This window comes from Nymphaea colorata, chromosome 12 (assembly GCF_008831285.2).
Source record: "Nymphaea colorata isolate Beijing-Zhang1983 chromosome 12, ASM883128v2, whole genome shotgun sequence".
NCBI classification, from domain to species: domain Eukaryota; kingdom Viridiplantae; phylum Streptophyta; class Magnoliopsida; order Nymphaeales; family Nymphaeaceae; genus Nymphaea; species Nymphaea colorata.
The window spans coordinates 18,268,688-18,285,574 of record NC_045149.1 but is presented as its reverse complement, the minus strand read 5'-3'; the positions used below and the strand labels follow the sequence as shown (position 1 = coordinate 18,285,574).

The 16,887-nt window shown below is 38.4% G+C and overlaps 3 protein-coding genes across 7 annotated transcripts; 1 reads left to right on the top strand and 2 right to left on the bottom strand.

The window, feature by feature from the left end:
* Window positions 1-513: 513 nt before the first annotated feature.
* On the bottom strand, window positions 514-4,540 carry LOC116266438 (protein LOW PSII ACCUMULATION 1, chloroplastic). Of its 5 annotated transcripts, none has more exons than XM_031647658.2 (5): window positions 4,126-4,536; window positions 2,025-2,588; window positions 1,891-1,941; window positions 1,323-1,489; window positions 514-897 (listed from the first exon to the last, which is right to left on the bottom strand). In XM_031647658.2, the coding sequence occupies exons 1-4, from the start codon at window positions 4,332-4,334 to the stop codon at window positions 1,351-1,353; spliced, it is 963 nt and encodes a 320-aa protein (XP_031503518.1). In that variant the 5' UTR covers window positions 4,335-4,536; the 3' UTR covers window positions 514-897; window positions 1,323-1,350. The 5 variants fall into 5 exon arrangements, with proteins under 5 accessions (XP_031503518.1, XP_049936992.1, XP_031503522.1 ...); XM_050081035.1 differs by having other exon boundaries at window positions 2,025-2,601; window positions 4,126-4,264; XM_031647662.2 differs by having other exon boundaries at window positions 2,025-2,596; window positions 4,126-4,264.
* Window positions 4,541-6,921: 2,381 nt separating this feature from the next.
* Window positions 6,922-11,000, bottom strand: LOC116266116 (monothiol glutaredoxin-S10-like). Its single transcript, XM_031647214.2, has 5 exons — window positions 10,608-11,000; window positions 10,315-10,388; window positions 9,407-9,481; window positions 7,587-7,613; window positions 6,922-7,298 (listed from the first exon to the last, which is right to left on the bottom strand). The coding sequence occupies exons 1-5, from the start codon at window positions 10,916-10,918 to the stop codon at window positions 7,213-7,215; spliced, it is 573 nt and encodes a 190-aa protein (XP_031503074.1). The 5' UTR covers window positions 10,919-11,000; the 3' UTR covers window positions 6,922-7,212.
* A 1,217-nt stretch (window positions 11,001-12,217) lies between these two features.
* LOC116266403 (ferredoxin--NADP reductase, root isozyme, chloroplastic-like) lies at window positions 12,218-16,611 on the top strand. The gene is made up of 5 exons (XM_031647610.2): window positions 12,218-12,439; window positions 12,892-12,948; window positions 14,041-14,376; window positions 15,412-15,631; window positions 15,817-16,611. The coding sequence occupies exons 1-5, from the start codon at window positions 12,416-12,418 to the stop codon at window positions 16,314-16,316; spliced, it is 1,137 nt and encodes a 378-aa protein (XP_031503470.1). The 5' UTR covers window positions 12,218-12,415; the 3' UTR covers window positions 16,317-16,611.
* Window positions 16,612-16,887: the final 276 nt, after the last annotated feature.

Here is a 16,887-nt window from a genome sequence, read left to right as displayed (position 1 = left end):
AAAAATGCCATTTTATCTTTAAACATTGTGGTTGTTCCATGCTTTAGTTTAATCTCCAAGATCTAAATAGTACGTTGAGAAAAATAAAATTCTCGCAGTGTCGAGAAGCTTAATTTGCACTATCAGAACAAGCGCATGGCTATTTTCTTCCTTCGAAAGGTTTACCTTCTTCTTCTTCTTGTTTTTTTTCAATAGGATGGCTAATCTCTTACTTGCGACCGTCCATTCTACCATTAGCAAAAAATAAATTTTGCATGAACTTACGAAGCTTCTATTAATTTTCTTCCTATGAGCTAGTGGTCTTGGTAGTTGTAGATAATAAAAGTTTATTCTTCCTCATGTTCGATTCATGATTTTGAAACGTTAACCACAAAAACAAGCAGCTCGTTACGATTGCCAAACACTCAACGCTACGACCTTCCTGTCAATAGTGGATTGGTTAGGCAATTTTTCGTACACAAAATAATCAAACCTAAAAGCTTTCTGCCGTTCTAAGCCGACCAGGCCATAAAATAAAAAATATTGTCAATCTCCAAACTCTTTGATCCTGAAGTTTTTAACCAATTTCATACAACTTAAAGAATGGATATAGACAATTAAATCATTACAACAGTACTGAAGTTAAAATGAAGTAGAGTGCACAGAAAATATGCAAACTATATCTCATTAACTATGACCTGCATGCAAGAAAACATTTACAGAAAAAAAATAAATGGAATGTCCTACATTTGGAGATTTATGTACCATGCACCAATGTTGGAACAAACAACCCCATTATCGGTTGCAAAGAGATCTGCAGGGATTATGTTGATAGAAACAAATGTGGTCGGATCCTGAAGAAGATATCTGTCAACTGCTGCACCTTGTCGAAGGGTCTCAACATAGGCTCACTTGAGGCTGTCCACCAGCAATTTGGATAAAGAGAAGTTAATTAAATCAACAAGAATGACACAGAGGCCATAAAAACACATATACAGCAGTGCGTGTGTGTCTGCATGTGCGTATGTGTGCAGACAGGTGCGCACCTGTGTCTGTGCATGCATGAGAGAGAGAGAAAGAGAGACTCCAGTTCAATAACGAAGAAAAATTTCAAACTGTGGAAGCCCTGGAGTGGACAATAAAGAAGACCATGCATAACATATCCACTTATCAGCAAGTGTCCAGGCCACAGCTAACTAATGCTATTTAGCAATGGATTGTATTGTCATATCCGCAGAAGCTAAGAAATCATTCATCAGACCAGACATTCATCACAAAAGAGCTTCAAGTGACCAAGGCACGAAAGGTATAGAATCAAAACATGGAGACATGATATGACGTACCTTAACAAGGACAAAGCAACAAGATAAGCTAGACTCTTCCATCCATTCCATCAAAAAGACCGGACCAGATTCCTTTAACTGGTGGTAGCTGAGCTACAAAAGCATTCCAAGGAGGGTAACCAACACCACTACCACGAACACGACCATCCATGCGAAGAGATAGATATCTTCAGAACAAATTTATATCAATTAATCATGAGATGGCCAGACATCTAATGGCAAAGGCAAATGAACATCCATAATACAACCTCAAGTGGATCATTATTAAATTGCATTAGCAAACAGGTCAAGCTAACACTAATGACAAATCCAACTAAAGTTTCCAACTTGCTCCTCAACAGAGATGCATTTGCACAGCTTGAGAGAGGCATGAGCATGCTAAATAGGTAAGAAAACTGGAATTTTTTTTAAGAATATGTAAGCAACATTTTCTATGTAGCGAATTCTATAGTACAAACTTATAAAGTAACGTATCACATTTGACTGCTGTCACCGGTACCAAGTCTAGGCTACAGTAGCTTAAGGAGATTTTTACCGAAAAAACCAAACCATGTTAGGAAAAACCTACACAGGGGAATCCCTTGACACATTAGCCAGGTCCTTCTGTTCATCTAACCACCTACAGATAAGTAGAGAAACGACAAATAAGAAATAAAAGGAATTAAACAAGTTGTCCTTAAGTTAATAGCCATGCAGTCTTACTTGGACCATTCAGGAGTATCAGCAGGACGTAACTGCCATAGCTTCTTCCTTTTCTGAAGAGTCAATTCATCATCCTCTTTCATTTCAGACTCAGGCATGAGCCCATCAGTGGCCAAAGGAAGGACTCGCACTCCTCGCTCTAGAAGGCTATCTGTGTATGCCTGACTAAGTCTGAAGGATTCTAAGATAAAAGAAGCGGGGCCTGCAACTATGACTAGCCGTGCAATTCCTCTCAGGGCACTTACAGGAACAACCTTCTCGTCTCCCCGCAGTTTAAGGTTTGCAAGAGTCTCTTCTCTGGTAAGCCTTGCTATTTGTAAATTTTCAGCTTTAACCTCCCTAGAGTAAAGAAATGCAAATAAAGCAACTGCTGCCAAATCAATACCAAGACCTTTCAGGGTATCCGGAAGTTCTGCTGCTCTTAATGGATTTGTTAGAGCGGAAATCAGTTGAGTGAATGCTATAAGCCCTCCAAGAGCACCACTTGCAATGAAAGCAAGATAAAAGAACATCCGAACAGAACGAAAGGGAGAAAGAACTTCACTTCTTATCTTGGCTGCGGAGCTGAAATGCTAAACTATTTACATTAGAAAAACAGAAAATGTAACTACAATAATCAAAGGAGAAAAGAAAATATCTTAAATTTTCTAGGTACAAAAAAAAACACAATAAATGCATCTAACTTCAATAAAAATAAAATAGAAAAAAATAATGTGGGTTCCAACAGTTCTAAATGAATGTGTACTTAATAATGTACAATCACATTAACTTCTACCAAAGAACCAGCAAACGTCAATATGAAGTTCAAAGCAATCCAATAGCATGTGAACTGATACATTATCATAGGAGATAACCAAACTGAATTTACAAAATCCATCTTCAATATTCATCTTAAAATGGAGACATGCGAAGTCTGAAGTAGATGGATTATGTCTGGTTGCGCTCATCCTAGTGGTCATGTTACCTTGGTGGTATTATGTCTGATTGTGCTCATCTTAGTTGACGTATTACCATGGTGGACTATGCACCCATATGAGTATTCCATAATTACTGATCGATAGAGATCCAGTGTAAATAGATGCATCGCATCTGGTTGTGCATATGTTAATTGTGTTGATGGATGATTTTTTTGCTGAACTTTTTCATATAGTATAATTTCAAATAGCATTATGGCCATCAATGTAAAATCGACAATCTGTCTCCGTATAAGTATTTCATCATTACTAACCAATTGGCACCAGGATAAAAAGATCACCGCAAAATCAATCGAAAAATCTAATGCATATCAACTAATGTAACAAATTTCCATCGTAAGAAATATCAGAAGACAAAATTTTCTGACAAACTAAAAAGCTATATATTTTTTGAAGAGAACATGATGGCATGTGTGTAGATTAAACAAATACAAAAATCCATATATATCTGCACAAGCGAACTAGTATGAAGGTATAAATGTTACCCGGAATTTGCCATATTCTAAAACTAGGTTATGTTTGGAGATCCCATATTTCTTTCAGGAAGTTTGGGAGCAGCAGTAACTGTTTCAGCTACGAAACCCTCTATTCTAGAAGTGATGGTAATACTAGAGAGTTACCACAGACGGAAGAATGACCAAAAGTTCCAACTTCAAGCAAACAGCCGAGTGCATGCCCTTCTGGAGGCGTTCCAACAATATTCGCGCATAGAATTACAGAAGCAACGTTAGACAGAGAATCTCGAAGGATGGAATTCACCTTGAATTTCATGAAACTTCACTCGAGATAAGCATAACTGAACACCGAAAACAACAAAACCAGTTCCACCTATTTGGCTGTTTAATTCAACGCCATCTCCCATCAAAAACTAAATGAAAACAGTAGCTCGTTTTCCCACCCATCTTCAAAACTGCTAACCTAAGTCAGAAGTACACGGATCGATCCAAGATAACGAAAGAGAAACGATAAATGAAACCAAACATCCCAGTCCTCATACAGAGAATTACTGACTAATGACTAAAACATTGGAGCACTCGAGCAGAGAATGGGCAATCCACTGACGAATATAAAAGAATGGACAATCTAAACAAGACGAACCCATTAATGAAGAACGCCTCTGCTTTTACCTGATGTCCGTGGAAGGAGGCCTGTTGCTAGCAGAGCAGCGGACCCTCAAGGCGCCACCCACCCGTTTGATGGGAAATCTAAAATGGGGCGTCGTCGTTTTGATAAATAAGGGATGAGGCGTTGCAGAGAGGCAGGAACAGAAAGGTTGGTAGCGGCTTATCTGGTCGGTATTGGGATGGCCGAATGTGAGAGCTCGTATTGCGGCCATGGCAACAAGCACCAAACCATGCAGCTTCTGTCACAAGTATCCCTGCGTTGTATTCCAGTTGCTCTCTCTCCCTCTCAGTATTCCATTTCTCTCTCTCCTACTGTTTCTTGTGGTGGGATTTGGAAGGCGGTAAGAGACGCGGGCGAACGAAGCCCGCTCAATTTGGGTCCCTCGTCCTCCTTGTCTACCCCCTCGAGAAAATTATTGGATGACCTTCGGTTAAATTCCCGACTCGAGATTGAAATATCTGACACCCCGCCGGTGCCTGGTACTTATTTACAGTTTCAGTCCTAAGTTGTAGGTAATTGATAATTTTCTGGCCGGTTTATTCTTCTTCACAAACTCATCCTCCGTTTTAATTTAGTCTTCCAGTAAATGTTGTCAGCCCCATTCGTTATGCTTTTATTTTGATTGAATTAATAGAACAACATAAGATTTTGCTGTGTACATGCCTATAGTAAGTTATCAACCACATTTGAAGCAATAAAATGCAATTTCAAGCGTGAACTATCACAGTAATAAGCTATATATCATTCTATCAAATACCCATGAGCCAATGGTGATATTTAGATAAACTTTGTTTCTTGACACTATTTACTACTTAGAGGGTTACCCGGGATTAGCTGTCATTACCAACAACACCAACGAAACACTGAAACCTATGGAAGATGTGGTCAAATTGGGTAAAGTGCCTTCGTCCGAACCCAGTGTGGGTGTGTTATGAACTTTTTCCTCGATCGTCCGAATCAAAATTGAGTTAACTGGACTGTGGATAATCCTTTTCTGTATCGTTTTGTTTATCCAATCCTTCAACCCGACATGTGGAAACTGGAAACCTTCCAATCCAAAATAATTTTATTTTGTAATTGTTGTACTAAGCTGGTATGTAATTTCATGTTTCATTTTAAGTGTGACAAAAAAAACTCATGATTAATTAAAAAATACATTTTTTGCATAAATAAAAATGAAAACCATGGATTTTATAATTCGATAAAGGTAAATTTGTCAGTTCATATACACATATATTGTTATGACTAATATACATTTTAAGCATTAAAAAAATGTTCCTTCTTATAGCATTATTTCAGTATCTCATAAATATTTTATTATCTCATAAACATTATATCATACTTATATTTAACGTTATTTCATACATTTGTCTATTGCCTCATAAATATTTTATTATCTCTTACATATTATATTATACTTATGTTTAACATTAGCTCATATATCCATCTCTTATCTCGTAAATTTTTTGTTATTTTGTAAACATTATCTCATACTTTATGTTTGGCATTCTCTCATACATTTGTTATCTCATTATCTCATAAAGCATTTCTTATCTCATAAACATTATCTCATACTTATATGTTATTTTGTACATATTTGTAATCTCACATTTTGTACATATTTGTAATCTCACCCATAGACATATGCTATGCAATGTTTGGGTATGAAAATAAATAAATTATACATATTGATAAAAAGGTCCATATTTGACATTCAGTTGTTACATACACGAAGTGGCGTACAAAATGCTCTCTCGTTGTAGTATAGTAAAAGAGGTCTAACCTGATATCCGTTTATGGCTAAAGCTTTCATTATAGAAATGCAAAAACCTCAAATTGGACAGCAAGTGTTTTGGATGGGTATGGGTTTAGTATTTTAGAGAATTCATGTTCTTCGTACATGCATAGGCATTCAAAACACATTGAAAACTCCCAAACAGTGACCCAATTGGATATCCAGCGTCGTCTAAGAATTAATCGGTTGGAAGCAGAATTTGACGATTACGAAAGTAGATGAGAATGGCGATATGGCGGTTTCGATGACTCAATGAATAAAACATTGTTGACAATTCATTCCCAAACAATGTCTAAACATCTAATCGTTTTCCCTACACCAATTAAAGTAATGGACCTGTCATCAAGCATTTAATAGATTGCAGTAAATCAATATCTGCACAAGATTCGGAAGCAGCATTTAAAGTCAGATTACCTAGGAGGAATCGCCATTATCAACATTGAACAAACAGTTGTTACATTAATGACAACCAAAATAGTTACTGAGGAAAGCAGCCATCATCATCAAACAAAAACTCCACACTGATTCCATTGACATTCAGAAATCCATCTGAACTTGTCACAAAGTCTTCAATGAGATGGTGAAATGGTGTAACCACACCCATGTGAATCTCTTGGAGGGCCAACCATTGACGGTTGATGCTTACAGGGGCTCAAATTGGTTAGCTTAAGTTTTCAAATTGGTGAAGGTTTCAGGTTCAAGGTCCAACATACACATCACAGCATTTGCCACAGGCCTACCATGGCAACAACGGGAAGACTTTTCGTGTGAACAAAGGAGGTAGTACCCAGGTGTTTCATATTCACAAACAACCAAACAGGGCGTTTTAGTACCATCATAAGATGCCATATATCGGCAGGTTAGGCACATTCAAGGAACTACCCTGTCTTCCATTATAATTGAAAATTAAAAGTTGGTTTGATTTTCCGTGTTTTTAAGCACCAAACAAGGATCTTCCAGTTCGGTTTTTTAGAAGCCATTATTGACTCCTTTCATAATAGGATATATTAAGCACATATTAAATGTATTAAACAATGATATAAGATTGTTTTAAACAAGAAAGTTTCCTGACAACCTGAATAGCTTTGTAGCTTTTCCATGTGGTGCGTTTCAGCAGATTTGAGAATCAAAGAAATTGTCCCCCAATGAAAGAACAGATAAAATAGCAACAAGGGCATGACAACAAACTGCACACAACGAGTGGGATGGATGAGTCGAACAATTACAATGACCATGACTGAGTGCTGGTGGGTACTTCCTGCTCTTTTTCCATCACAAGCTTTATAACTTCCACTCAAGGTTGTAAGCTTTGGGTGCTCTCAACGCCAGCTTCTGCAAGTAAAGCTGCAAGTTCTCCTTTTCTGTGCAGTTTCACAGTATCTGGTGAAGGAAGCAAAGATAGGAGATTTTACCGTTGTGAATAACAAGAATTACCAAACAGAAAAATTGAGCTTCTTTGAGAAACGGGTGATTTTTTTTTTCTGCAAACGTAAATTCCCATCAAGTTATGTTCTACAATAGCATACAGTGTGGTAATTAACTACAAGGTCAACCAGTTTGGTTATTCAAGGTTAATTGTCACATTTTATTCTCTTAAGACCACTCTCATTGTTGGCCAAGCATACACTAGATGGGTGGAATTTTCTTCAAAAGGCAAAGAGAAGATACCAGTACAGCCACCGATGTGCCTCCCTCCTGGTTACACGAGAACAGATATTAGTAAAGTTCATGAGATCCCATTCAGAAAATATTAATTGCTACATACTGAAAAATTGGTGGATACATACACATATAACTATCACTGTTTTCAAAAAAGCACCACTAGTCACATAGGATGAAACCTAAAGCTATTTCGATATCTTCAAACACAGAGAACAGCAAATACTGCTGTCCCATTTTTGGTCGAACCAACACAGGACTTTCGCATTCACATACTGAATGAGGATGAGCCATAACATCAGTGAACGTACACTATATTCAAGTCACTCCATCCAACACAACATCAGATACAGTTCTCGCAGCTTTTTATAGCTTACTTGTTGCCTAGTTGCTATGCTTACATTATTTATTGTCTATTTGTGACTGCTGTTTAACTTTACACAAAGGGGTTGGGATGAGCAACTAGGTGAGGTAAGAGGTGACTGGGACTATGCAAGAGAAAGAGAGAGAGAGAGATAAAGAGAGAGAGAGAAGTGGCTGATGTTCACCAAGATTTGGTGATGAAATATTTAATTGGTTGTGGTATCAATTTGATCGAAATAAAGCTTTTTCAGTAAAAAAAACAATGATAAGGATGTTTCCTAGCTCAAATCGAGCAAAAGAAACCTGTGCCATCCATTCCCAAAGGTGCTAAGAAGAGAATCTATAGAAATGGTCCTAATAAATGAATGACCTCAGCTAGAAACCTTAGTTTTCCATACATGCTGATCTTATAAATGCTCTTCCTTGAATATCACCAGTAAAAAAATTATAATAGATGCAAGTTGCAATACCTTTCTTGTCCAAAGATGATGTGCTATTTTGGATCGACATGTTTGGACATTTAACCATATAAAAACAATGGAAAAAGCCTCTAAATTTACCATATAAGGCAGCATTCAACAATGTGGAGAATTGTTTGGAACTTTGGGTAACAAACTCGGTGAAACATACAAACACATACAGTACCAAATCATGCCATCAATGATGACAGCAACATAGCCTGTATGCCATGTAAGGTTCATACAACAGCATAGGTGAATTCACTCTCTAGGGGTCATTCTGCAGCTGGGACAAGTGAAACTGCAATGACTTACCATACCCAGGTTTTCCCGGACACCCTAACTTAATTCAGGCAGAGAGAGATAGAGAGGGAAGAGAGAGAGAGAGAAAAAAATAGAGATAGTACTTATATAGAGAGTTTTCCTTCGATAGGACAAAGTGTTGTTCACATTATAGCGACTGCATGAGACAGATAACAGTAAAGATAAATAAAAATATAAATTAGATATCAGGGTATGGAATGAAAAAGTATCCATTGTTTGTTGAATGACTTGCTTGTCCGTTATCTATCCCTCAAGATGAAAGCACAGACCATTATTAATGCTAAAACCTCTTATTTATAGGAATAAGAAACCATATTCTTTCTCAAGTCAGAATTAACTGAATTTGGAGAGTTATACAAGCAGAGACCTAGTACTATGAGAAACGGGAGCACTTGTTGTCCAACCTACATCTCTTACTCCACCTCAGCTTCCTAGGAAATTCTTAATCACCCAGACAGAAAAAAATGGACGGGCTTTTTCCGCAGTAAACACAGATCAAAGAGTAGTCTGTGAAATTCATTCTGTGAAAGTAGATCAAATTGGGCAGGAAATATTAGAAAACATTTTCACATGGCCAACGATTTTGTTGGACTTTGGAGCTATGCAAGGGAAACCATCTTTTTGTTTAAAAATTGAAAACCTCATATTTATAATAAAACAAAGTGTCCCAGTAACATCACTTACCAATGAAAACATTCGGAACAGTATGCTGTCCAGTAAGACGCTCTAATACCTTCTGCACCTGGAGCCCTTGTGGACCTACATAGAATCCACAAACAACAGTTTTCTCTAATATTAAGTAGAAACACAAAAGTAACATTCTGGGGCACAAAATTGATTGTATGCCTTCATCAAAATTTACTCATCCTACAGTTCAGAACACGTGCACGCATGTGCAACATATACACGCGCACACACAAATCATGCCTCCTAAGTCCTACGCATGTCTCTCGATGTTCAAAGTTGTTTTCTCAGTTTAAACTGGATAAAAGGATGCAAATTGCATGCAAGTATATACATATTAAAAACAGAATGATAATCTAATGTCTAAATCAGATTTTATGAGCTTTAATTCTAAAAAATGTAAACATTTTACATTAATGTTATGGTACATGTGGTTGGATTTTAGAAAAAGCAGCACTCAAAGTGCTTGAAAATCTGGAGAAACAGGAGGTGAGATAAAAGTAAGACGCATGATCGACACGTGATGTAGCTTCAATCATAAAGCCCATGATGTAGCTTCAGACAAATCACCAAATGACAATTTATCGGTTGATTCATCAAGAGACAGTCCTCCGACAGAAAGGGAAGCCCTGATTCAGTTGGAGCAATCGTCCTTACTGAGGGCTTTAGACATTTTGTTTAAGCAGCTTCCGACGTACAGTGATTCGGTACACACTGAAATGGAGCCACTGGTAGAAAAAAACAAATTTTGGAGAAATATGAACGCTTTTTCCGTGAACCAAGACACTAAATTATAGTTCACGGCAGAAACAGATAGCTCTACTCGACGAAATTTATCTGAATTTTCGCTCGTGATGCATTCATCTGTAATCGTAGAACAAAAATGACTAAGGAAGAAAGACGCCTACCCATCTCGTCTAATTCGATTACAAATGGTTCCACCGCAAGCCGCTTAAACAACGCCTTCACTTCCATCGAATAACTGAGATCGAAGCACCAAAAATTAAGGGAACGAAGGCAGTCTTAAGTCGGAAACAACAAAATAAAGGAACAACGGCGAATGATTAGTTTCGCGCAAAGTCGATGCAACCATGATAAATTTCCGCGTAATTCTCTTTGTGGAGAGCATAGAATTATCGGAACGGGTGAAAATCAACGATTCGTGACAGAAAGGGAAAGGTGGATGTTCTTCAACACTCACGAGCACCAAGTCTTGGAGTAAACGACGACGGGATTTTCCACAATGGTCTTCTTGACAGTCTCTTCGAGTCGAGAACCAAACGACGGTGACGACGTTGACTCCGCCGAGACTCTAATCGTTTGATTTCCTCCGCGGCTCCTTCGGGCCGTCGAAGTAGACCAACTGCGAGAATAAGAAGGAGACACCATTGACGTGTCCCACATAAGCTTGTTGCAAAAAATTCTGGAAGAGACGGATTTAGATATTGAGTTTCTGAAGGTGGTTGTCATCGTCGTCAGAGGAGAACGATGGAGAAGAGACATCTCCGCCATTTTTGGAGGAGCGCTTCCCTTGAGAGCCTTCGCCTTCTCCTTCGCTTTCCTTTTTGTATAGCATTAATACGTTCCATCCAGAAGCATCCCCTCTTCCTTCATTCACCGCCGCACTTGCTCCCTATCCAACTCAATCGAACGGTCTCTCTCCGATGACGGCGATGATCTGACCCATCATGGACGGACCCGGCGAGGTTGGTCACACGGCCACCATGGCTAGGTCCATGACAAGTTCTATTCTTTGTTCAAGTACATGACGTCGAGTGAGGCACTAACCAGCCACTTCTTTATATGATTTTGGGGCCTGAATAATACTCCAAAACCAGGTTTTTTTAGGTGAAATACTTCAATATCACATTTTATAGATATAACCGGATTTTGCCTTTGGATATCATCAAAACTATGTTTAAAGAAAACTCTCATAAATTGATTTTGTAAAAGGAAATGAAAAAACTTGGCTCGCCTTAGATTATTTGTAAAACTAAATTTTGGGTGTGTTACTTAACTTTCAATACTCATTAAAAAACTTTATTTCCATTAAACTAATCTTTTAGTTAGTGGGATGTGATCCAAACGCCCCTTTAGTTTAGGTCTTATCTCTTATGTGGAGTCACAAACGTGTTTATATATATATATATCTTTTGACAATTGATTGCCAACGTTCTCCATTAATTCATGGTTGATTTGACAAATGTTTAGGTGATAGTTTCGTCGGCGTCGCCTTCTGATCCGATAAAGACAACTCTCACTATATAGACGTGTTTGCTGCCGACATATTTGAGACAAGTGACGGCTTGTAACCAAAAGTACTTTTATCAATTTTTTTTTTCAATATTAAGATTTGAATACGAATGAAGATAAGTCTAATACTGTATTAGAATTAAAATACAAAAAATTCAAATTTTAAATTTTCATACGAATCCAAATTTTAAACCAAATCAAGGTCACTTTACACTATGTTTAAAACAAACTTTAAATATGTGGACATTGAATGTATATATGATATTTATTTGAAACTGAATTTGATTCCAATATAAATATAATTGGATGTCATTTTTTAAATCCAAATGTGATCTGAATATATTAATTATGATAAATTTTTTTCTGTGTCGATTTTTCTTTAGTTTCATCATTCAAACGCGTCCATAGTCCCATTATTTATATTGGGGTTCAAGATCAGTGAACGGATCCGGATCAATCACGTAACCCATTCCCGCAGTCCGACCAGTCTCGTGTTTGGTGGGAGCGAGTGGAGCACTTACGAAATGACGAAATTACCCCTGTCCCTCCCGCCCTTCGATTCGAGGGAGGGGCCATTCACTGGTGCGCCTCTTCTTGGGAGGAAAGGACACTCCGACCCCCTTTGATTCGTCCAGCACCCCATTCGAAATCGTTCGCTCTTGCTTCTTCAACGAACGGTTCAAGCGCCATCTACCTGCCGTCGTTTTCTTCTTTTGTTACCGCCATCTTGGGTTCCTCTTCTTTCCGTTTTCGGTAATGGCGAGCTCGTCGATGTTTCAGGTAGGTGAAATCGTTTATTTCCCCTTGGTCTCTGCTTTGTTCTTGTGATTTGGTCGTTGAATGTTTTTTTTTTTTCCTTTTCACCTTTTACTTATTTATGGAGACTGACGAATGGCTTCATCTCGACTGTTTTCCGTTTTTGGCTTTTTTGGGTCTTTTACACTAGGCTTTTTTTCTGATTTTCAAGGAGATTGAGCTCGCTTTTAGCTGGAATTTCTAGTGATTCTTGTTTTGTTGTCCGCATGTTCAAATGCCTTTGGTTGGTCTTTGAATTTGAGTGTGCCGTTTTTGTTTCTGCTGCTCCTTCCAGTATTTCGTTTTCCTCATTTCCTCTTCAACTGTTTTCGATTGTTTCCTGTCTAGGTATTCCTTTCAATGCATATCTGGGTGTTGCTTATTGGAAAGTCTGTGTGTTTGTGACTTGTTTCTGATTATCATTTATCCACTCGTAGGCTGTTTACTGTGGTCAACTTAGTAATGAAGGAGCTATGAGGAGATCCGGGTTGATGGTATTCTATGATTTTTCTCTCTGAACTTATTTTGTTTGATTAATTCCTTCCTTCCTTCTAAAAATTATATGAAAATGATGATATGTCATTGTTCATGTATGTTCTGGTTATGATTTTTGCTCGTGATCTGCAAACAAGGTTGACAAAGTGAACATCTTAATTTGCTTGTCCACAAGCAGCAATGCGCACGTCCACAATCTGAATTCTTGCAATTCATGTCGGCATTGTAATGTTAGTTTGTGTAACCACTTAAAATGGGATAATCTTTTGCATGCATCATCCATTGTCACTTTTATGGTTCTGACTACAAGAATTCGACAATGCCTGTCTAGAAGCTGGATATGGTATGCAACACCATTTGCAGGTTTCTTTTAACGCATTTTGACCCACGAGCAATGGATTTTTTTTTAGCACACCGTTGGATGCGGATACTATCTTGAATGAACCTTTTCCTGCATCAGCTACTGAGTGGGGTTGATTGAAAAATAATCAGGTCGCATATATTTACCAGTAAACATGATAGTTGCAGAAGGCAATTGGAGATACCTCAAAATTGATTAAATCTTCAGAGTTCATATCAAGTCACGAGGAGACTTATAGATGTAGAATTGGTAGTTAGAGATAACTCGGAATTGGCTAAGTCTTCAGAGTTTATATCAAGTCACGAGGATATTTATCAATCTTTAGAGAGCTTTAGATTCTGTATTGTAAATCGTAGTAGGATTGTAGGAATTCTTGGAAAGTTTTCCATGCACTTGGTCAATGGGGTCTTGTTTCATGCTAAAACAGATCTTGACGCTTTGCAAATAATGCTATGCAATGAAATGTGCAAAACTATTGCTGTCGATCTGTTATATCACTTGTATGCATGTATGGTGGACAAGGACATAGGTGATTTAGCTGCTAATAATTTGAATCCCAATCATGTGGGATGGTTCTTTGTTGTTGTGCACTTCATCAGAGAGAATTTTGTTTCATAGAAACTGTATAATTGATTGATATTTGTGTTCTTTACATTTTAGAAATTTTAGTTCATTTATTCAATTTATATTTCAGAACATGTTCTGGTTAATGTTCAATTGTGAAATGCAGGTCCATGATCTCAGTTTTCGGGGCAAAGCATGTATTCCTGTTCTTGATGTTAGTTTGAAATTGAAGTCCAATAAGTCGTCGTCTCTAAATGGAAATCGAGTTTCCATGTCAGTGCAACAAGCTGGAACCAAAGTCTTGGTCTCACCATTGGAGCTTGAGAATGCCAAAGAGCCTCCTCTAAACATATATAGACACAAGGAGCCTTACATTGCCACCATAGTTTCAGTAGAGAAGCTTGTCGGTCCAAAAGCTCCTGGTGAAACATGCCATATTGTTATCGACCATGGCGGAAATATGCCTTACTGGGAAGGTCAGAGCTATGGTGTTATTCCTCCTGTAAGATCTTTATTCTTTTCAAGCAGTTTTTAATTTTATTGCATGAGTAGCCTGCAGAATAGGGACAACATTGAATATTGGATAGCTAAACTAGCGCTTTCTTTCTATACGAGCATTTGGAGGAAATCTGTATCGCTGCCTAATTATCATAGTGCATGTCCATAGGAAGTTTCACATCGACCCCAACCTCTGTCATGAGAGTTGTTCACCAAGTTAGTTCACATTGCTGTAAGCACCATAGTTCTGTACTCTGCCTCTGCACTAGATCTTGCCACAATAGATAATAGATTGCTTTTGACTCTTCCAAGTTCCCTCCAACGTCATGTTATTATATGAGCAAAGCCCAAAAGGCCCTCGCAACTTTCAATGGCGTGAGGGAACGTCACGTCAGGTCATGAGCGAAGCCCTCTCTGCTAATGCTTTGACTATAAGACATGCAAAGCCCACAAAGCAGTCGCAAAGCGAAGCGTGAAGGATTTGCTTGTTGGGGGCTTTGTTGGTGACATGACATTGGGCTATGCTTTGAATTGCATTAGGGCTTTGCTTATCAAAATGACATGATGTTGCTTCTTTTACAAATTCCTTTAAGAGTCAAAGAATGCACTTGCAAAGCTCATGGTCTGCTCTTTCTTTTTTGGGAGAGGATGACAGATGAGCAGACGTTAATAGCAGGTCTAATTCCGAGTTTGGTTAGTCATGCCTGAAGAATAGTGGATCAACTGCTCATCCGAAGATGATGCACGATTAGTGGACTCTTGTAGCTTTTCTTTTTTCTACTTCTTTGCGTGCAATTCACAGAGGGCTTCTTCCACTTCAATGTTGAATTTTCTGCATTACATACTTTGTGATGTTTTGCTCTTCAATTATGTTTATTTATAGATTTTGGAAATTAACCCTTCTACACGTTTAAAACTTTAGGCAATGCATCCAAATACCCGTTTCAAAAAAAGCAGCACCGATTGTTCGCTCTTTCTCATCTGGTTGCTGGTTCTTTCATATTTTACTATCCTAAACCTACCTGGCATGTCTTTGCAGGGTGAAAATCCTAAGAAACCTGGGTCTGCCCATGCAGTTCGGCTCTATTCCATCGCCTCGACCCGATATGGTGATGCTTTTGATGGAAAAACAGCTAGTCTATGTGTCCGCCGTGCAGTATATTATGATCCTGAGACTGGAAAGAAAGATCCTTCAAAGAATGGAGTTTGCAGCAACTTCCTCTGCAATTCCAGACCTGGGGATAAAATCCAGCTTATTGGTGGGTGCTTAGTTCTGTCCAAGCTATCATGATATATTGCTTTGCATTTTTCAATTACTGCAACCCGAGATTCATCACTTCACCTATCGTCAATATCATAAAATAAATTTGCAATTCTAACCTTCCGATTGTGAAAATTGAAGGTCAATTTGTTCCTACAAGTTTTGATTTGGTTGATTTTGCAGGCCCATCTGGTAAAGTGATGCTGCTACCAGAGGAAGACCCAAATGCCAACCATATCATGATTGCCACTGGCACTGGTGTGGCACCCTACAGAGGGTACCTCAGGCGCATGTTCATGGAGTCCGTCCCCTCCTTTAGGTTCAATGGTCTTGCATGGCTCTTCCTTGGAGTGGCGAACACTGACAGTCTCCTCTATGATGACGAGTTCAAGAAGTATCTGCGTGACTATCCTGACAACTTTAGATATGACGTAGCACTGAGCAGGCAGCAGAAGAACAAAAGTGGTGGGAAGATGTATGTACAAGATAAGATGGAGGAATACAGCGATGAGATCTTCAAGCTCCTGGATGAAGGGACTCACATCTATTTCTGTGGATTGAAGGGCATGATGCCTGGGATTCAGGAAACACTCAAGAGAGTTGCAGAGGCGAGAGGTGAGAACTGGGATCAGAAGCTTTCCCAACTTAAGAAGAAAAAGCAGTGGCACGTTGAGGTGTATTAAACAATTGGGATGGAGCTCATTGGTAGGGTGGCAAAATTGGTTTCTTGTTTCTCAGTCCTAATTGTCAAAAGGAAAGATCTGTCTCTGTATAATTTAGTGTTGCTATCGACGGCCATTCTGCTTGCTGTGAACTGCGGTTGGCTCCTGGCATCATTTATCTGAATTGTTATTTTGATATAAATGAGTCTACTTCTTTCCTTTAATAAGTATGTAATTTTGACTTGCTTCTTTGTAGCCAATGTGTGCTCTCAGAGGTAGTGGAAATTCTACAATCCATTGCGATTTATCCCATCTATTCCATGGCCATGGTCTGGTCTCGTCCAGCTGATAGTCAAGATCTCTTCACCTCGATGTTCTACGGACAGAAAACCATAAGAACGCCAAGTTAAACCCAATGGAGTTGCCTTTTACGCAACATTCTTTTTTTTCACTACACTAGTGGAGTTCTATTTTACATGGGGAATTATAGCCTGGATTGATAAGCACCATTACTTGCTCAGGTGCATAAAATAATGTGGCTTTTTTCCCCATACCTAACTTAAATACTTTATGCAGGAGTTTGGCGTCTCAC